Below are 21,717 nucleotides of genomic sequence, written 5' to 3'. Positions count from 1 at the left end.
AGCACTCCCTATTTTATGTTATGGTTGAACTGATATTTGGAAGAGAGCTTGTAACTGAAATTTGTGTGCCTTATATTTAACTTAAAATGTGTTTAATGTTTCAACAAATGTGGATACTTGGAACTTAAAATAATCATGTGGATGAGCATAATACTCTTTTATTAACACGATGCACATACAATAAACAGATGTGAATCACTGGCCAACAGTTCAACTGTTTTTATGTGAAGCTGATATGGACTTGTTCTTTTATTGACTCAACACCTCATTAACCCATTTCTTATGCATATGCAGCACCTCATCCCTCTACTGAGGTGCTGTAAATTGCTCTGAATACTAAACGGCAGACACATCAGAGTTTGAGATTTATACTCATGGATACTCACTCTAAACCTGTATGTATACATTTATTGAAAGGTGATTCTAGTACAGAAGATGCTTTTGAAGATGAGCAGACATCAGAATGACTTAAAAATGGCAAACGATGTACACAGTCATGTAGCCAGAACATTATTAATTTTTGAATATAAAAAAGTGGATATCTTTTGGCATGACAGTTGAATATTAATGATAGAAAAGATCAGTACTGTACACACATAAAGCTTCAAATAAACACATATGTATGGTCACACTAATGCATAATCTTTATCACTGCTCAAATATAAAGAATTAGACCTTGTACTGTACAACCTATGTATTATATAAAAGGTATCATTCCTCACAAAATAAAATAAATACTGTACACATGAAACAGATCTTTTCCCATCCTTCGCATTTACAATGTGTATAAAATGGATTAGATGATGCTATGCAGTTTTCTAACATTAGGTGTCAGTATTGTACAAGGAATGAGTCAGGGAGGAAATGGTTATATAGCATCAAGAGATGCAGTAGTTCAATGCACCCAGATTTATGGGTGGAAAAACAATAACGTTGAATGTACTTGGGTACGATCCAACAGAAATTTATCTCAGGTTGCATATTTATACTGGGATGTTGTACAGTACTGTATATTGTATAGGATGGCAGTACATTAATAAAGTGTCCCAGTGTAATTAAATAAATGACACACCGAAGCTATTACTCGTGCACTGCTACCTAAAGTGTGCTTTGTATTGCTGTCTGTAATTTTTTTTTTTTTTTTTTGTTTTACAGTTTGACTCTGACCCCAGCTTGACGCCTTTCACATTGTATTTCAGACGCACTCAAAACTGTATTATCAGCTCTCGTATACCTCACTTGAGTGGCTGCTGTTAATTATGAAACCATTTAGAGCAGAGAAAATGATAGCTCATTAGGTTTTACTACTACTGTGTGCAGTGCTGTGTCTTGGCTGGGTTTATACGGGAGTCAGCAGGACAGAAAGTGGAAAAATGTCAGCAAAACAGTGATACATCTCTCATGGAAACCCTCCCTGTAATATTTTGGCCATTTTTTATGAGGCTGGCCTTTACACTGCATGTCTTTTTTAAATTAGTCAATCATCATTCATAGTTTATTGTTTTTTATTATTATCATTATAATCCAACATTTTGAAGACCACACTCATTACAGTGGGAAAAATGCAATAGCACATTTTTTTTACTGTTATTTTGTTACTACTGCACTCTGGTAGTTTTTTTTGGCCTATATGTACGCATGTGTAAATGTATGCAAATGTATGACAATGCACATGTGTATGAGTGTTTGAGCCCACTTGTTCTTTCTTTTTTTTTTTAATTTTGGCAATCTAACTGTACATTTGAATATTTACCTGTCTTCTTATGGAGCATAGTTTTTGGGCCGTATCATCATCTTGACAGTTTTGAAGGCCTGTCTGTAATTAGTAGGGTAATACTCTGTTGACATATTATGCCATGTGCCCCAGAAGATCCCGTTCCTGACTCCCTTGTACCTCTTGTGATAGTACTTCCCATTGAGGTTGGCGGACATGCAGGCATCAAACCACCAGCCAGAGCTGTAGTAGGCGCCACAATTTCCAGAGGTGTACATGTCATTGTCACGGTCAGGCGTGGAGAAAAACTTCTGGTCATGGTTGAAGTGCTTGTTGAAACTGATGGCATTCCCAGCGGTCCCACTGCAGTGACACATCAATACATGTAAGATGTAGTCCTCCTTTATGAGCATTTTATCACACATGCATGCAGGCACAATCTTATATTGTACCTGTATCCACTGACTGACAGCCGGTAGCGGAGGTATTCATTGGCCACATAGAACTCGTCGTACTTTGCATATTCCCGGACACCCTCAAAGTCCTCCAGCTCAATGCGTAGAATCATGTCTTTGGCTTTTGTCAGCAAGTGGATATAGTCATTGCCCAGCCAGAACTCACCTCTGCAGGAGAATAAAAGGGAACATGATTAAAAAAGAGAGAGAGAGAAAATGGGAATGGAACAAACCAAAATGAGGGTTAGATTATAAATAAACTCATATTGTATACTTGATCAGAGAGTGGATAGGTTTGCTCAAACTGAATTTATGTATTGCCTCAGGCAAGAAGAAGAAAGAAAGATGCAAGGGGAGAGTTGTGTGACAGGAAAAGATGAACAAGAAGAGAATTAGTTTTTTTAGTGGGAGATAATACTAGGTCTGTAGGCATGGTTATCAAGAGATAACCATGGTTATTTCCCATGAAAACTCTTTCCAGCAGGAACAGAGAAGAAAATAGAGAAAATGAGTTGAAATTTGAACCAAGTTGTAGTAAAGGCACAGCATTAAAACATAATGATGAAACAGTGCAAGTGGGATAAAGATTTTTGGCTTAAATAATTAATTTTAGCCCTTAAGTTTATGATCTGTTAATCAACTTCAGTCCTACAGTCCTTAGCTCTTCTAGATCCTTCGGCAGCCGTCGATACCATTGATCATGCAATTTTGCTATTCTGTTTGGAACACCGTGTTGGCCTGAAAGACGCAGTGCTAAATTGGTTCACCTCGCTCCTGACCAATAGGACCTTTTCTATTGCTATCGGCGATTTCTCCTCGACGGCACCCCCTCTTACCTCAGGTGTTCCCCAAGGCTCGATTTTAGTCCCGTTACTTTTTTCATTATACATGTCACCCCTCGGCTCAATTATATCAAGACATAATGTTCATTTTCATTTTTATGCAGATGGTGTCCAGATTTATATGCGTCTGATTCAATGTGACTCTAACGCCCTTACTCCCCTCCATAACTGTATTCGCGATGTTAAAGAATGGCTATCACAGAATTTCCTTTATTTAAATGACAGCGAGACTGAACACATTGTCTTCAGTCCCGACTCAGCTGCTCTTGTATCCAAATTAGGGGTTTTGGCTCCCTTAGTCACTGATACCGATAGAAACCTCGGAGTGATATTTGATAGTAACCTTAATTTCGATAAGCAGGTCAGATCGATAGTTAAAACTAGCTTTTTTCACCTGAGGGTGTTAACGAAGGTGAAGCCCTTCCTATCACATGCTGAGTTAGAAAAAGCTATTCATGCTTTTATCACCTCACGAATCGACTACTGCAATGCCCTGTATGTCGGAATTTCTCAATCTCTTCTTTGGTAGCTACAACTTGTCCAGAACGGCTCCTCTCGAATACCACCAGATACGCCCACATCACCCCTGTCCTTTCTTCGCTGCACTGGCTGCTAGTGAAATTCAGAATTGACTTTAAGGTGCTGTTATTTGTATTCAAGTCGATTAACGGCCTCGCCCCCTCATATGTCGGATCTCGTTTCTTTCTATGTGTTAGGATCGCTCGACACAATTGTGAGCGAGCAGAAATGAACAGACCCAGGCGGCTGGCTTCGTTTAACATTCATTACATTTTGGCAGGCCTTCAGTACTTAACTCATTTCACTGAGCTATTTTTAACTCGTTCTATGTTATTTATATTTCAACATGCAGTTTGCCCGCTGTTTTAAAGTGTGTGTTTTAATCTATTTTAGGTTTTTTCACTTTTTTTCTAAGAGTACATACGGTTTGCTGTGAAGCACTTTGTGCCCCTTTCAAGTTGTAAAGTGTTATATAAATAAAGTATTATTATTATTATTACTGATCAGCCACAACATTAAAACCACCTGCCTAATATTGTGTAGGTCCCCCTCATGCTGCCAAAACAGCTCTGACCCATTGAGCTGTAGACTCCACAAGACCTCTGAAGGTGTCTTTTGGTATCTGACACCTAAGTGTTAGCAGCAGATCCTTTAAGTCCTGTTAGTTGTGAGGTAGGGTCTCCGTGGACATGGTCTATGTTTTCCAGCATATCTTGCAGCTGCTTGACTGGACTGAGATTTGGGGAATTTTGAGGTAAATATAACATCTTGAGCTCTTTGTTATGCTGCTCAAACCATTCTTGAACAATTTTTGCAGCATGGCTGCATACATTATGCTGTGCAAAGAGGCCACTGCCATCATAGAACAGGAAACAGTTGCCATGAAAGGGTGTACTTGATCTGCAACAATGTTTAGGTAGGTGGTAAATGTCAAAGTAATGTCCATATGAATGCCAGGACCCAAGGTTTCACATGGGAACATTGTCCAGATCATCACACTGCCTCTGCTGCCTTGCCTTCTTCCCATTGTGCATCCTGGTGCCATCTTTTCCTCAGGTAAATGAAGCACGCACACCTGGCCATCCACATGATGTAAAAGAAAACTTGATTCATCAGACCAGGTCACCTTGTTCCATTGCTCTACGATCCAGTTCTGATGCTCACATGCCCATTGTAAGTGCTTTTGGTGGTGGACAGGGGTCACTGTTAGCACTCTGACTGGTCTGTGGCTATGCAGGTCCATAAGCAATAAGATTTGATGCACTGTGTATTCTGATACCTGTCTATCATAGCCAGCATTAAGTTTTTCAACAATATGTATTACAACAGCTCTTCTGTGGGATCAGACCAGATGAGTTCACCTTTGCTCTCCACGTGCATTATTGAGCCTTGGGTGCCCTTGACCCTGTTGCCTGTTCATGGGTTGTCCTTTCTTAGACCAATTTTGGCAGTTATTGACTACTGCAGACTGGGACCACCCCACAAGACCTGCTATTTTGGAGATACTCTGACCTGGTTGTCTAGCCATCCCAATTTGGCCCTAATACCACTTGCTACCTAATATATCCCACCCCTTGACAGGTACCATTGTAACAAGATAATCAATGTTATTCAGTTCAACTGTGAGTGGTTTTAATGCTGTGGCTGATGTTCAGTCAGTTATAGTGAAAACAGGCGGTGGGCAATTACTGGTAGTGAGAACAGCCATGCATCATTAGGCCTTCTGAACAGTGAGTGACAGGGCAATCCCAAGTTGTGTGAGGATAGGTAAAGCTGCTCCATAGCAAAAAACTTTGTTAAAATTAGTTAATTCACTGGTGTGCATGAATGCCTACTGATAATTATTATTGTCAGCAGTTACAGGGGAACGCTGAATTAATTGATGTTTTTTATTTTTCTGTGTATTCTTTGAAAGCCTTGTCTCTCTCTACCACAGCTCTATGGTTACCTGAGCAAATGGTAGGTTGTATTTATGAAAATGTATACAGTTCCCCCCCCCAATACTACTGCTTACAAAGCAGTTCTGTTCTAGCATCCCATTTAAAGTTTTCCAGTGCTGCACATCAACCACTGCCCTGTTAATTGGGGTAGCTGCGCTATAGTCGCCATGCAGCACAATTGTGTGATTTGTGGTCATAATTCAGAGGGTAATTTAGAGGGTAACCAAGGAAGGATTGAAGTTCAGTACCTGAGGTTACCGAAGCCTTTCTTATATTCAGCCCAGGTACGGTTGAAGCTGACAGAACCATTGAGCCGTTGCTGTATCACGGTCCATCCACCTCCAAACGACTCCATTTCACAGAAGACCTCAAATGTCCCATTGCGGGGATCAGGGGTCACACGATACACACCATTCTTCTTCACCTCCAGCACATTGTAGTCTGAACAGTCCCGAGGGGCTATGATGACTGTTGGAAAAAAAAGAGAAAAGGAGATGGAAGTTTCAGGATGATAATGAATAATCTTTTCATTTTGCTCTGGCATTTTTCTCTGCCCAGAAAAAGGACTATAATAGAAACACCCCCTGAGGCCAAGGAAGAAAGAACGAAAATGAGATAAGTTAGTAGGAAATCCAGCTTTAGTCATTGTGGAAGTTCTTTGTCCTGCATTTATTTCCAGGGAATGCATTTAAACATGAAACAGTTCTTACCATGTCTTCTGCTACCAGACTGTTCCCCTTGACTTAACAAAACAATTTTTTCTGTTAATCAGATTACATTTCAACATTTCATCAAGCACATAAAACAACTGTTTCACTGAATGCTGTCTTTCAGTAATCTTTTCAGTACATATCAGTCTATTCTTTGTTTCTCAGCATGGCATCCCTTATCTGAAAATCATATTGAGAGCCAGAGGGCTCTAACTTGAAAGAAAATTAAGGGACAAAGGCTACACGATAAAAGTCAGTGACTTTGCTCTGTGCCTCACAACAGTCTCATTTCATTCACCTCTGCTACTCTCTGAGATCTCCCTCCCCATCTTTTCAATACCTGCCCGTTTATTTCTCTACTTCTTGCTCCTGTGATGCACTGCAGGCCACTGATCCAACACAAAACCAAGGTCCAAAAGCCTCTGTCAGTTAGCATTTGGGAGAAGAAAGAAACAGACTTATCAAAACATGGAAAAAATGTGAAACTCTTTTAGAAAGGCATACCCTCCTCCTGCACACAAAGCCTACAGTAAACCATCTTGACAGTGGGCAGCCAGCATGTGGACCCTTCCTGAGTTATAGCAATATTGTTAAAGCTGTTCTTTGGTCTGGTAGATTATAATAGCACATTGGTAGGTGGGTCCATACTGAGTAATGGTCTTATACTTGTATAGCACCTTTCTACGCTTTTACAGCACACTCAAAGCGCTTTCACATTATTTGGCCATTCTCCCATTCGCACTCCCAAGCACTCACACACCGGTGACATCACCGGGAGCAACTGGGGGTTCAGTGTCTTGCTCAAGGACAGTTCGACATGCTGACTTGACAAGCCGGGGACCGAACCGCTAATCTTCCGGTTGGGAAAAGACCTGTGCTACCTCCTGAGCCACAGCTGCCCCACAAATTACAGAGGGGCAGATGTTTTCTGAGGTCTGCGGAGGGGATGTCTAGAATGAGCACTGTCTGTGGAATAGGGTGGAGCAGTGTAGTCTCATGGCACTTCCTGGTACCGTAAATGCAATGTTAATTTTCCAAACATCAGTTTTCGTCCCTCGTGATGACATTAGAACCCTTCTGTAACTTGTACATGGTGCATGAGATAAAGTCACCATTGTATATATTTGGCTGGTTTGACTCTGCAATCTATTTTATTTTCCTGTCACATTAGACAGAATATTTCAGGTGCAAAATGACTGCTGAATCAGATGGTAGATCACTCCAAATTGGAAACAGTCTTTAGTTGAGTGTCCGATTGAAATTGATCCCTTTTAAGACTGTCTGCACTTGGAATTCAGTGTATTCATCTGTAAATTCTGTCAGTGTCTCCTTCATTTTAAGTGTCTTCTGGCACTGTGTCCAACCTAAATATCTCTAATATCAGCCATTTACAGATGCCCTAATGACTGTTGGCTGATTGGCTGTAGGACTAGGGTGGCAGATTCAAATTAATGGCTAATTGGCTAACAGATTGCTTCATCTCTCTCAGTGCTTACTTCCATAGCCTGCTTTTTTAAAAGCTGAAAAGTTGGATGACAGACTGACATTTCTGACCAACTGACTGCTTGAATACCTCATTGTCTGTTTTACTGACTAAATGATTGACGTTAAAGGAAAGAAACTGTTATCAAGGAAGTAAGTCTTGTGACAACCAGTACTCATGTAAGATTAGCACTTGTAATGAAAGGAAATGTGTATCCAAAGTGACAGCATAATGTTTCCCCACAAAACAACTTGAAGCAAACAGTACTGAAAGCAACGCCTCTCCCTAAGGAAGTAGTGTCATGACATTACACAGCAGCAGTTTATGACAATGTAGTGGATTAGGCATCCTCTTTCTTTGTTTAAAAATTGAGCTAATGTACCTAAACAGTGTTGTGAATTACTGTCTTTTCACCTCAAGACTGTCAATAAGTCTTGCAGGAGTGAAAGTCAAGATTAGTGCTTACAATGAGGATGGGAATTAGCAAAGAAAGTGAAATAAATGCTTAGAGCCTTGTGAGCTGTGACAAAAATATTAGCTTTGCTTGATACTGAAATTGAAATTCAACATTGGCTTAAAATGTGTGGATACTAAATGCTGGTGTTTTATTAGCTTGTTTGTCAACAGCTGTTATACTTTTTAACTAGGCACAAAATAGTTTGGATAAAGGGGGGAACATTTAAAAAGGTATTTTGAGTGTGATTATTTTGAATGTCTTTTCCAAACGCACTGAGTGCAAATGTTGTTCGAACTGTTATGTGGTCTAAAGTGCTATACCAGCGTGGTTAGTTTTGAAATCCTCAGGAATGTGTGAGTAGTTAACATTTGCTTGCCAGTGAGCCACCAACACAGCTCTGATCTAGATATAAACACATTAATGTCTCTTAAATGTTTTATCTGATGGTCATTATAGGTCTACTTGCATGTCTCACTTTGGATGAAAACATTTTCATAACAGTTTAAATTTGGCTTGTACAACAACTTGTTTAACAACTATTTAATGGTTTAGCTACAGTTTGGCAGCTGGATAGTTTATTTGGGAGTCAGGGGAACCATTTAGCCATGACTTGCTTCACTAAGCACTTTTGACATTGTGATAAACAACCGGAAAGCATTTTTCACTCAAGGCCTTTTTCATTGCGTAGTATTAATATCAGGTAGAAAGGCATAATAATTCAGCATCTGATATTAGTTTTAAAAGGTAAAAAAATGCACTGTCTCCCAAAATGGGACTGAATTGGGATCAGTATAGATGCAAAAAGTTTTCATTTTATATCCGTGTAGATTCTCAGTCATCCAGATAAGCTGAAAAAACTGGACTAGGTTTTTAGGTCGAAGACGTTTCACCTCTCATCCAAGACGCTGCATCAGTTCTGCCCGACTGGCGTTGAGCCGGAGATATTTATCCCCATCCGTGGTGTTTCAGTCCTTTGATGCCCAACAGTGTCCCCTACTGACTGAGTCGTTATAGCCCAGTATCGGTGAGCATTGTTACCTGTCTTTGATCCCTCACTTGTGGACCGACGCCTATTGTCCTGGTGGGCATGTTTGGGCAGAGATCTCAAAACAGGATTGTAGATAGATGACAAGTTGTGTCTTAGTCCACCACCCCTATTTAGTGAGGGGTGTTCTATTTGAACAAAAATAGCTTCCTTGACTCCTCTCTCCTTTTCATTTTATATTAGCTTTAATGTCTTTTTTTAAATTAAGAAGAATTACTTGAGTAAAACAGCGATTACAGCACTGTTTATACTCATCTTGTGAAACTAGAGTTTGGTTTATTTCCACGGTAACAGCTGTCTTTTGACTGCTTCTTTTGGATTCACTTTAGACACCATCAGGCACAACTGTCTAACTTGCAGCCATTTTGCCATTTCTAATTTGCCATTTATTGGGCTTAACATGACCGACTGATGTGCAGAGACAAGTGGTACTGACCCCGTGTACCATCCGTAACCAATGTTGAGAAAGCCGCCTACATTGCTTCATGCGGTGTTGGCAAGAGATAATGAGAGTTAGTTGCTTTATGCAGAAATGATCACTCAAGAACATGACCTCCAGAGGAAGAGAGAAGTAGGAGGAAGACACTGGGAAATTGGATTAAAGAGAGAGGGAGACAAAGTTAGTGCAAGAGAAAATAAATGAAAAAGAGCATGACGAACAGATGCACTTAGGATAAATGTATTGTTGTTGAAGAGAGCAGAGAATCGGATAGCAGTGATAGCTGTAGACAGCAGTATGAGCCTAATGTATGACTTTTTATGTTGTTTTGCTAGTGTAATGTACTGTTCTGTGTGTACTGCTGATGTTAAAAAGGAGAAGTAGTTATGTGAAAATGGAGAGGTCAGCACACACATCACTACAAAAGAGGAAGTGCAGGCAGAAGTGTCTGTGTCTGTAAGTAGAGAAAAATAAAAGAAAGACGAACCACCAAGTTACTGGAAAGAAGGAGATTTACGTAAAAATAATGACTTCATGCATAAAGTGAAGTAAAGATTTGATTACTCAGTGTTTGATCAAGTGTTAGTTATTTTGTACTCAAAATAATATAGCGATCCTTGTTTTAAATCCAATGTATTGACAGTTTTTGTGTAACTGAATATGAGTTTCTTATAGTTTAATTACATAACATAATGATTTCTGTGTTTGTAATTGAATGTGCGTAAGAAAGATAACAGTAGAAAATGCTAAGTCATTGTGGTGACGGTGGTTGCAGGCAACAGTATGAGTGGAAGAGGAGAGAACTGAAGGAGGGCTTGAAGGAGAGAGGCAAATTTAGGGGAGAAACACAACAAGCAAAAAGGCTGAGATTCCCTTCACACCACTGTCCCAGCTAATCTACTTAGAAATAAGCTCACATCTGTTTTCCACATAAAAGCCCAAATATAGTGTCACATTCACATCCATCCATGCAGTATCAGGATATTATTCAGTTGCAGTCTGAAAAGTGGCCTGCATTTCAACTGCATTGTCATTTAAATAAACATTCACATCAATGTAAAATGGAAAGCTTAGCTAGTTTGCACTTCCTACTGATAGTTTTGCATAGTCTCTGTGAGATTCCACTCCCATTAAGCTTATTTTTTAAAATTCATGCTGTAGATGCCAAGTATTGGTCTCTTTCCCCTTTTTGAGTTTCTGCATAAGGAAAGTAGCTGAATGTCAGAACAGGTCATTTGAATTCTCACTTTGATCCTGGTTGTCATATTGCCTCACTCATATACAATATGATCTCAACCTAAAGCTATTTTTCTCAGGGGATTTTTTTTTTTTTTTGCTATGGCCACTTTGAGTAGACTGAGATTGTACTATATTAATGTAGTGGACATTAACAGCTATAATTTGCAAGATACACTCACTACAGTATCTTTTTATAGGCAATGGGAAGATTCCTCTTCTCCTCATAATTCAGATCTTCCTAAAATACATAACATTATTCATATTTGTAATGGTGAAGGCATGATTCAACAAACCACTTTGCATATTTAGCAAAGGCATTGTCAGCCTGGGAAATTTAATTTTCCACTTCCCAGAAAGACCGGCCTCAGTGAGTGAAAGTGACCACCCAGAACTGGGTTGTTTTGCAGTGATTACAAGTTGCCATGTCCATTTAGGCATGATTGGATCGCCCTTATGCTAGATCATTCACCTTACCCTGACCCAAATTACTGGACATGTTTGGTATGTGCTGGAGTTTCATTATCTTATAACATCTGTGGTGAATTTATGAGAGCAGAAACAAACAGAACAAACAAAAGAAACAGAAAGAGCCTCTTGATCATGTTCAAAGAGATTACAAAATATGAGAAGAGGAGAGACATCTTTGAAATAGCTGAGATAGAACCAAGTAGAGCAAAACACAACAGAGAATAAGGAAAGGGGTTTTCAGTTGAAAGAGAATACTGTATATCCTCCATTAAAAAGCTGACAAAAGATGAGGTATGATGGAGTATAACAGAAATAGTGCAGAAAATACCAGACTATTAAAAAAACAAAGTAGAGAATACCTATTAAAACTTTAGTAAGACTTACACTGAGGGCTGCTCTGTACTGCACACTGGCTGGTGCAGGTGGAGCTGAGCTTGTTGACCACTCCAGTGATGTTCTCCACCCGTCTGTCCACCATAGCCTGCACGTTGTCCATGTTGAGCAGGTTGAGACCTTCCAAACGGCCCTGTAGAGCTGAGATGTGGCCCCTGGCATTGCGCAGGCTGGCTGACATCCTGTTCAGCTTCACCTGGTAAGGACCAAAGCGGTGGGAAGGAAATTACTTCTGTGCACTGCATACAAAGCAGGTGGATAACTGAAGTCACCAGCCACCTCCATTTTTTTTAACCAGCCAGTTAGAATAGAAACAAGTCTTTGTGATGGTTGGCTGTCTGCCAAAGTGGCTGAGAGAGTCAACAAGCTTACAGCAAAATTTGCCATCATTTGGCTGGTGCCTAGTGCTGATTCCCCACCCATTTTACAGTACCAGGAATTTTCCCTGATGAATTGGTGCCACCTAGGACTTAAAGGACTTTTAACATCTGGTCAGTTTACATTCCAGCTGAATGTACTTGACCGGACAGATTTAGGTGACTTTGTATTGAGAATGTTTATAAAGGGCACTTTAGTTTATTTAGAACAGTGTCACTAAAATATTTACAAGACTGGTAATTATACTGACTTGCTGGAAATGTAATGCTTTGATGGAAATGCTGAAACTAGAGCAGTGCCCCTCTTTGTGCAGACCTAAATTATGTTCATAGAACATGTACTGATAAGGATTTTACAGTTAATAAAATGCTCATTTGTTTTTGTTTGTTTGTTTTTTCTTCATATGAGAGCAAATATAGTACTGCCTACCCTAATTTGGGTTAGGCTGCCATAGCATAAACTTTTATTGAAAATTATGAGAAATTCCTCAAACATTTTTTTAAATATTTACATGGTGGTGTCATTTTTGAGCATTGAATCAAGTGTATCTATAAAAACAGCACAGATTCCTTAGTCAGATCTTGCATTTTCCAGTTTGAAGTGTTAAGTCAGATTAACTGTGCCTCTTACCTGCATCTCCTGCATAGTGCTTGGGCTTGGCATACCTTTTCCAAAAATAGAACCTTGCTCCAGTCTAGTACTATCCACAGTAGCTCCAGGGATTGTCCCATCTCCCCTCTCCTCTTGGCTGGACCCACCTTGCACCTCCTGTGCTGTGAGGTCCACTCTCACTTCTTCCCCAGCATCCCTCTGTCCTTGGTCAGCTTGCTGATGTGCCCCACGGCACCCTTGGCATCCACTTTTCAGCTTGTTCACCACCTCCTTCAGGCTCTGCAGTTCCTTCATCATCTTCTCCAGCAGTCTGAACTGCTTGGGCAGTTGGATGGTGAGGGGAGGCAAGGTGAGCTGGTATGGGCAGTCCTCCCCTTCCTCTGTCCTGGCCCCAGAGCTCCCGCACTGACCTGAGGGTCTAAGTTTCACTGGGCAGGAGGTGGCGATACCAGATTCAGATTCCAAAGTGTAAGGTCCTCTAGTATCCCATCTCTGGTGTGAGTTGATGGGGAAGTCCGTTGCCCGGCTGGTGTGTGGCACTAAGGTAGCTGTAAGCAGGAGGCTGGCATAAACGCAAATCACAGTCGTCCTCATTTTTTGTGTGAGATTTATAAGGTGTGTGTAAAGTAAAAGAGCATGTACAACTGCTTTTGATGTGATCTTAGCGTGTGTCTGTATAATAGTGTGTTTGTGTGCAGCTGCAGATTGTCTGTAAGTATAGGAGTATGTGAATGGGTATCCAGTATCCTTTTTGTTCAAATGTCTGTGTGTGTGTGAATGAGCGCAGCATGCAGGAGGGAGAGAGTGCAGGGGAACTGCCGCTGCCTCAGATGACTGTGTCATTAATAGCAGGACGAGCGAGGGAGAGAGAGCGACAGAGAGAGGGAGATGGAAGAGGGAGGGAGAAAGGCAGAGCAGAAATGGGAGGGGCAGCACTATTGCGTAATGCAAAACACTATAGCAGCAGGCTTGTGAAAAACCATAGTGATGCAGACAGAGATTGTGGGAATGGGGAAAGAGAAATAAATAATGAGGGTGGAAAAAGGAGAGAGTGACAGAAGCAGGGAGGAAGGTAAAGAGAGAAGAGTTAGGTCCTTTGCCTGCAGTCCTGCTTCACTCTGATTTCCCTGAAGAGTGAAATGAAATGACTCAGAAACTATCCACTCAACTAATATTGGAGTGATGCTGATTTCACACTTTGTTGTTTTAGTGACCTTGCATGTGTGCAACATTTAAAGGCCTTGTCCCTTGACCAAGTTTAGATTCCAAAGCCTTCCTGAAAACACTGAATCGCTGCCACCAGTCACCCTCCAGGTGGGCACAATTACTGTAAAATCCATGGTTAGCCAGCAGAAAAATACCAGAGGTCCATTTCCATTAGTGCTAACAACTTGTTTTTCTGGATTTATGTCTTGCTAGGATGTTGCAAATTATGCAGGATTTGTTAGAGATGTGTAAATCAGATTCCTAATAGACGTCCTTAAAATTGAGTGCCTATCAGATTTTACAACATATTACACCTGCAGAGAGCACACCTAACACTAAATTACAGCGATTAAAGCCAAATTATTCTTGATAAATTCTGTTCTGTTGACTGTAGGCAGCAAGACACCATGTCCTGTCCCATTTTTGCTTGATGTATCAGACAGTGTGTCAAATCTTAGTTAATGTACCTTTAAGACTTGATGTCACCACTGGTTTTATGAACTGTTTTACATAAGTTGATTAAACATTTATAATGAAGCAAACAGATCATTTTTATCTTTTCTTGTACGTTAATCATTATTAAACCACAAATACACTTATTTTGTATACTGTATAATGATAATGTGATATGGTCATTTTTGGTGGATTTTACTGTTGTGGCTAAAATTGTACTCATACTCTCCCACAAATATTATTCATACATTAGGCAGTCTCCTGGCTCATCGTTATATAAATGATTTGGCAGTGAAAGCTATTCAAATGAACTGTTTATTCTGCAGACTTGCCACGCCTAGCATCACTTCACTAAGTGACTCTCAGTCTGGATGTTACTTTACTGGAGTCTGGTTGTAAACGTTTTGTTCATTAACTTGGCACTGGTTATTTGTTTGGTGGACAGAGCTATTGTTTTGAGTACATTGTATGATTCATAATCATAGGTCATGTAATTGGATTTTTTCCTCAGGGTCTTAGATGTCTCATGGACATGTCATATTTCTAGAGAAATGACAAAGTTTCAGTAATTGATTTCATATACAGAAATGGCTCTCGACCCTGAAGGAGGGACGTTCCAGGCTGGAAAATATTACAGCACAAAATCTTACACAGAGATTCAATTTGGTTTTCGGCTCAACTCCAATTCAGACAGTCAATATGAAGACTTGAGACAGAGATACAGCGAGATGGTTCTCTCCCTCACTTAGTGGAGTGCAGTCCTGTGCCTTGTGGCAATGGTCATTATTTTTCTCCTGGAGGGTTCAGTGTATTAAAGCCTGCAGCTTCTTTTTGTTTCACTACTGCACCACACACACACACACACACACACACACATACACACATACAAATTACTGGCAGGCTGTAGTGCTGTTCTGCATTGCAGATTACATGCTTGCTTTGCCAAGTACGTATATGGGTTGGTGGGTGGGTGAGGAAGTAAATGGACAGGTATGCTGATCCATGTGCCTGCATAAATATCTTCCAGTCATTATCTCTATCTCACTTCAAAGAGGTTCTGCCACCCTATAAAAGCTTCCAGTACTCTATACTGCTGAAGATAAGTCTTGGCACCAGAATTAGAGAGACTGCCTGAAATTGCTTCAGGTTGCTCAGATAAATGTCCGGTGTACAGCCAGGATGTCTGTCGCATCATTAGCATGTTATCTGTGCTACTAAATAACACAACACAGTCTTCTTTTTAAACAACAGTTGGTATGAAAATCTGTTTTAAATTGCTGTTTCAGTGTCAGTGAGATGAGATAATGTTCTCGTAATTTCTGTTTCTGTTTATAGGACTCAATATTAGATTATATGATTAATGTTGTATTTATAGAAATCAGTTAGGACCAGATGACTCACTCAGCATTTCATGATGGAAGGGTGAGGGTTTCACAATAGTTAGAGTTTTATACATAGATCATGTAACCCTAGTCAGATGTTTTTCCTTGTAGTGATGTGATATCAGAATCATAATAACGCCGGCACTAATTTACATCATTCAAGACACTGATATCTCTGTCCTCTCAGCCCTTGGAATATGGCAAGCACGTTTGACAATACCCAGATAAACTGCACAATGCAATGAATCTAAAAACATAATCGGCTATCCCGAACGTTTGAAGTCAGGGCAAAATATCAGTCCGTGTGCTTGTGCGTATATAATCAGAGCCTTTGTATGTGTTCACTGCCGTTAGATTAGCTGCTACACAGTCTGACCTGAGATATCCTCAGTCCTGCATCTCTTTGATACAGGCAAGGCTATCCTTCATTACTCCACACTTTACTGGCTCTGAAGATAAGACAGGAAACAACACCTGTCCTTTCTTTCTGTCACTGTTATACGCATGAACTACCTTGCCAAAGAGACTCTTACAGATACTTTTCTCTTTTTACAAGCAGTCCCTCCTTTTGCTGTGTCTTATTTTGTTTTTGCATCTGTGTATCTTTTATCACTTCATTCAGATACAGTAATGGAACCTTTTTTAATCTCAAGAATTGTTAATTATTGTTATTTACTGTAAGGGCTGTTTTCTGTATGTTTTCTTTTCTCTTTGAGATTGTTGGTATCTAGGGATTTATTGTTTCTGCTGATCATGATAAGGTGTTCTGATACTGTAATGATAAAGGATTATTGAACCCAGCTTGGGTTAAATTCATTTTACAGACATCAGGGAGTTTGTTGTGATTGATCAACTGGAATTTGAACAAGTTTATGATTAGTGATGAGTAGCGATTTAGTTTTCAACTTCTGGGACTTAATTTTGTCACAAAGCTATATTACACAGAACTGCTTACTGGTCAGAACTGTATATGGTTCCTAGCAATATTTCCCTGTTAAATATTTTATCTGAAACATGGCAACAAGAGATTTCCTCAGAATGTGATATTTCGTAATATCTTTTATACAGACAGGTCTGTGTTGGAGCAGGAAATTTGAGATAGTGAAACCTAATATATATAAAGCTGAAATAATTTAAATCCCATTTACCACCAGGGATATTCTGCCTACCCAGTACATTCAGGTTTTTTAAACTATACTTGTATTAGGTACTAACTGCATATTATTTTGTTTTTGTTTTTCATGTCCATATTTTTGATAATATTACTGTTCTGTGTTCCTCAGTTGTTTTCACTGGGTAAGATCAGCCAGGCCAAAATGGCCAAACTGAAAGCCAGCTACAGGCGACTGCATGACACTCTGAAAAGGTATGTTTGCCTCCTGTCTTTCATGGAACAAGTTCAGATTTGTGTGTTAAATTTTGTAGAAATATTTGACTACAAAGATGTTGAGAGTACTGCACACTAGAGAAGTAAGTTGGTACGTGGGTTGAGTTTTGGCTTCCAGCTGAAGTGTCTTTGAAAAAGACTAACTGCTTATCAGATGTAGTTGAGAGCTTATATAGAAAGTCACTTTCGGCTTTTCCATTTCGGGGTCGCCAGAGCGAATCGTCACACTGATGACTCGCATGTTGACATTTGGCACATATTGTACGCCGGATGCCGCAGCGGCGAGAGCGCTGCGCCTTAACTACTAGCCTACCACTGTAAGAAAAAAACTGAAGTACTTTAGCACCTTTGACATCAACCACGGGTGTCTGTGGAGACCGTTTGAAGATTAGTGGAATCAGAAATCCTAATTTGAGCAAAGAGGTAGAAGAAAGCTGAGAAACTAAAATTAAAAATGTCAGTCTTCAAACTTTATTAAATTCTTTGATAATGATTCTTGAAATCACCACAAGGTGATTAATAGACGAGGAAAATAATAGAAAATAGAAATAGAAAATAATAGAAGAGAAATTAAGTTTTCTTGAGAGAAGAATTGTGAAATTCAGTTGTCATTTAAATATAATGAACTATATACTGTATTGCTATGCAAACATAAGTGAATCTTTTCTCAATAATACCTGAGAGATAGTAGAGATAGTGTCATGTTCTCATGTATAAAAAAAGAAATAGAAACAACTGAAATAATATTTAAAATTTAATGACCGATTGAGGAAAGGGTTAAATGTATTCCAACTCATTTTAATGCTAATGATCTTACTTTGACAGTGAAATACAAACACAGTAAAGATTAAAACTACCTAATGTGGTTTTAGCCTACTATCCATCCATTATCTATACAGCTTATCCTGAAGAGGGTTGCAGGGGGCTGGAGCCAATCCAAGCTGCCACTAGGCAAGAGGTGGAGTGCACCCTGGACAGGTCACCAGTCTATCTCAGGGCTGACACTTAGCCCTCCTGTTATGTTGCGGGTCAAATTGACATAACTGCTTTAAATGAGACAAATATTTGATATGAAGAAATGAACATAACAGGAGGGAACCCTCCTGTTATGTTAATTTCTCAGGTGATGCCTGCTCAGCAGTTATGTTCGTGGGTCAATTTGACCCGCAACATAACAGGAGGGTTAGAGACAGACAACCACACACATCCACATACACTCCTACGGGCAATTTAGAGTTACTAGTCAACCTAAGCTGCATGTCTTTGGTCTGTGGGAGGAAGGCAGAGTACCTGGAGAAAACCCACACAGGCATGTTGAGAACATGCAAACTTCGCACAGTAAGGCCCTGAGCCAGTCGGGGCTGCAACCCTTGCTGCCTTTTGGTCTACTAGTTGTTGAAAATTTAACCACCGGTTTGTGCATAGTATCTGTAGTATCTGTAGCCTACATAGGTTACCACATCATTGTTTGATCCAACAGTACACAGGACTCTGAGATCCAGCTTTTGGGAGAGGCAAAGCGGCGTCATACTGAGCTGGAGAAACTGCAGGCCGAGGTGGAGAGAGCAGAGGACCAGAGCATATCTGAGGAGCCTGAAAGTGAGGTCAAAAAACTGAGGCAACAGCTCCTCCAGGCATATAATGAACTGAAAGCTGCCGAGGACAGAGAGTATGATACACAACACCAAGTGAAGTGGTGAGCTGTAGACATACAGTATACACATTGTAATTGCAATCACGAGCTACGAGTTGCATTTTCACTCAGCTATTAAATTTAGTGTCAAATGAATCGTATTAAAATAATAAAATTAAACTTGACACAGACTTCTTTCAAATTTGGTTGTAGCTTTGTCTAATTTAGGAATTAGACATGTGCACACACCCACACATACACACACACACAGCTGCACTTCACACCACTGACACAACCCCGAGGAGACTAAGGACAAAACACAGAAGTGAAACTGCACTGGTGAAGTTGTGTACAGTAGGAGAGTTATATGTGCATGGGCACACTGTTTGTGAGGACACACCCTTATGCCTAACTTCTCAAACTAATTCTACCCTAACAGAAACCAAATCTTGACAGACAGCTTTTTGAAGATGAGTCAGAAAGCGAGGACCGGCCAAAATATCCTCATTTTCCCCAGTATGTCCTTAATCCCAGGGCATAAGACTCCTCACAATATATAGCCATACAAATATACACACAGACACAGCTGAGTAACAAGGGACCAAAAACTGAGATGAGCTACACAAAGCTGCTTTTTAGCAAGTTTTTATTGACTTCAGAGGGCGGTGAAGGTGAAAGAGTAAAGACACACACATTAATGATATTGTACTGTGTGTATTGCTTGGCCAACAATATTTTTTCTGCACCACTGAAACTGTTCACACTAATCATAATCAAAACTTGGATTACTTTTAGAGTTGAATTTTATTAACATTGCCTAAAATGCTTTTTCTATATCAGTACCTAATTTTTCTCAGATTTATGCCATGGGTGAAAGGTAATGTACACACTTATGTGATCTACACAAACTGGATTTTTGTGTTTGCTAGATGTAAAGTGTGCACTCTGTGCTTTCTCTCCACTGGTTAGTTTCTTGATGTCAGGACTGTATTGATTTCTGTTCCTCTTCTCTAATGCTTTTTTTTATCTCCCACAAGTCTCTTTTCTCTTTTTTTGCTGCATGTTTCTTTTTTCCTTCCCCCAAATCACTCAACACCACTATCAGTTTGTTCAAAGGGTCATACACACCCACAAATGGAAAAGAACACACGTACACGAGCATTTCCCGCTTTTCTGAACAAACGTTAGTTTTCAAGGGCCAATGGGAGTTCACTGGAACATTGCTAAGCTACGTGGTAATACATCACCAGTGGTGCTAAGAGAGAGTTACAAAAACAAAGCACTTGCTGGGAAAAAAGTTGTCAAAATGTTCTGTGAACAATTAAAGGAACTTAAATTTCTGTGGAAGCTGAAACACCAAAAATTGTGTCTGTACTGTAAATAGCAAGCTATCAAGTTCATTCAAGCATTCATTATGATACATACTAATGTAAAAATTTGAAAAAGCCTGGAGAGACCATGAAAAAAGAGAGAAGTATGAAAAACAAATGTAATAAAGATGGTGGTTGTTTCTGGTAAAAACATGAAGAGGTAGTGGAATTAATAAGGTCCAAATTAAAAGAATTATTTTGGCAAATAATTTTTTGTTTTAACTGGCAACTAGCTCACAGTTATGTCCTAATATTCTAAATACCTATTAACAGCATAACAGACTTTTTACTAGATTTGGTTTCTTTTCTCTCCTGAATTTCTTTTGACCCATGGATTGCCACAGCAATATTGAACCACACAAATCACTGCTGTAGTGCAAAGATATGATCTGCAGGATACAGTGTTTTTTTATGCACACTCACTGTCTACATCTGAGGGTGCATATTATTTTTGTCTGTCTCTTGTTGTCTCATAATCTGTTGTTCCTCCTCTTCCTGCCTTTTGTTGCATCCCCTCCAGCCTAATCACTTCTCCTCGTCTTGACTCTTCTTCTGTTCTTTTTCCCTTCTTCTTCTCCTGTCCACATGGCTAGTAGTCTGCGTATGACAAGCATATGCTTACCCTGCGAATACTATATGCCTTTTAAAATTTTTTGCATCCTTTATCTTTAGCCAAACAGATATACAAGAATTCAGCACTTGTTCCAGTCACATATTTTAGCATTCTTGCAGTTTTCTCATGAAGTTTTCTAATATATCAACTTGTCAGAATGATTCATATCATTTAATTTGTGAAACATGCAGCTGTTCACGCTATGCTATTGTAAGGTTTTTCATGATGACTGAGCTAACTTGAAATGATTTCATGCAAGCTTTAATCAACTGCACAAAAAGTGTCTGCCAGACAGAGATGAAACATTCACAGAAATTATGTTTTCATATGCACATTTACACTGTGTGTTGTAACCTAAGATTCTTGTGCTAATGAACTGTACATGTACTCGTACATTCATACACTGTGAGTCTTTTTTTAGCTTTTTAGTTTAGTTTGGTTAACTAGAAACTGCACATCATTGGGTTTTTTTAATGTAACAGCAGGTTCCAGTTGATGCAATCCTTTCAGTTGAACCATGAACTAAATGTCATTTCTTTCTTTCAGTAACTCATTACTTTTTTCTGTATTATCTTTTCTCCACTCATCTGTTCTGCTCTGTCACCTTGCGTTACCTCGCCTCCACGCAGTCTCTGGGAAGAGAAGCAATATCTGGAGAAATACAATGCGACTCAGCCAGAAGCTGCTGTAAGTTCATCATTGCATCATCCTGGTGCTAGTTTCATAGGTGCAAGTTATGTCTTCAGAGAGGATAAATATGAGTTTTACATCAAGCCTCCATCCCAGCTTAATCCCTAAATATAAAGACATCCTTTATTGGTCCATTTTAAATGATATAAAGCTGAAACAAATGAATTTCCCATTAAGACAAAAGGATGGTATAAAAGTTGAACAAGCTTTAATTTTTGTCACAGATGGTTGCAGGTTTTTAGCTTTTCTTTAAGCAGGCAAATCAAGTTAGTAATGGAAGGTAATCATA

The 21,717-nt window shown here is 39.6% G+C and overlaps 2 protein-coding genes across 3 annotated transcripts in view; one reads left to right on the top strand and one right to left on the bottom strand.

Moving 5' to 3' along the window:
• Nucleotides 1–21,717, top strand: part of ccdc146 (coiled-coil domain containing 146) — a 62,680-nt gene that overhangs the window by 2,381 nt on the left and 38,582 nt on the right. For both annotated transcript variants that reach the window (XM_020599489.1, XM_020599488.1), the window contains exons 3-5: nt 17,019–17,101; nt 18,603–18,818; nt 21,368–21,425. In XM_020599489.1, coding sequence (XP_020455145.1) covers nt 17,019–17,101; nt 18,603–18,818; nt 21,368–21,425 — 357 coding nt within the window. The remainder of the gene's footprint in view (nt 1–17,018; nt 17,102–18,602; nt 18,819–21,367; nt 21,426–21,717) is intronic.
• On the bottom strand, nt 1,129–13,531 carry fgl2a (fibrinogen-like 2a). Its single transcript, XM_020599490.1, has 5 exons — nt 12,713–13,531; nt 11,696–11,900; nt 5,719–5,938; nt 2,167–2,337; nt 1,129–2,077 (listed from the first exon to the last, which is right to left on the bottom strand). Exons 1-5 carry the CDS (start codon nt 13,286–13,288, stop codon nt 1,762–1,764), a joined length of 1,488 nt encoding a protein of 495 aa, XP_020455146.1. The 5' UTR covers nt 13,289–13,531; the 3' UTR covers nt 1,129–1,761.

This window comes from Monopterus albus, unplaced genomic scaffold (genome assembly GCF_001952655.1).
Source record: "Monopterus albus unplaced genomic scaffold, M_albus_1.0 scaffold41.1, whole genome shotgun sequence".
Taxonomy (NCBI): domain Eukaryota; kingdom Metazoa; phylum Chordata; class Actinopteri; order Synbranchiformes; family Synbranchidae; genus Monopterus; species Monopterus albus.
The sequence above is the reverse complement of the archived record's forward strand: the minus strand, read 5'-3'. Positions and strand labels throughout refer to the sequence as shown.

Excerpts from the sequence above, each read along its gene's own strand:
- fgl2a (XM_020599490.1), bottom strand. The coding sequence starts at position 13,288 with ATGAGGACGACTGTGATTTGCGTTTATGCCAGCCTCCTGCTTACAGCT. Across the intron at positions 11,901-12,712 it reads GCACTATGCAGGAGATGCAG|GTGAAGCTGAACAGGATGTC; the intron begins GTAAGAGGCACA and ends GGTCCTTACCAG. Across the intron at positions 2,338-5,718 it reads AAAGGCTTCGGTAACCTCAG|AGGTGAGTTCTGGCTGGGCA; the intron begins GTACTGAACTTC and ends ATTCTCCTGCAG.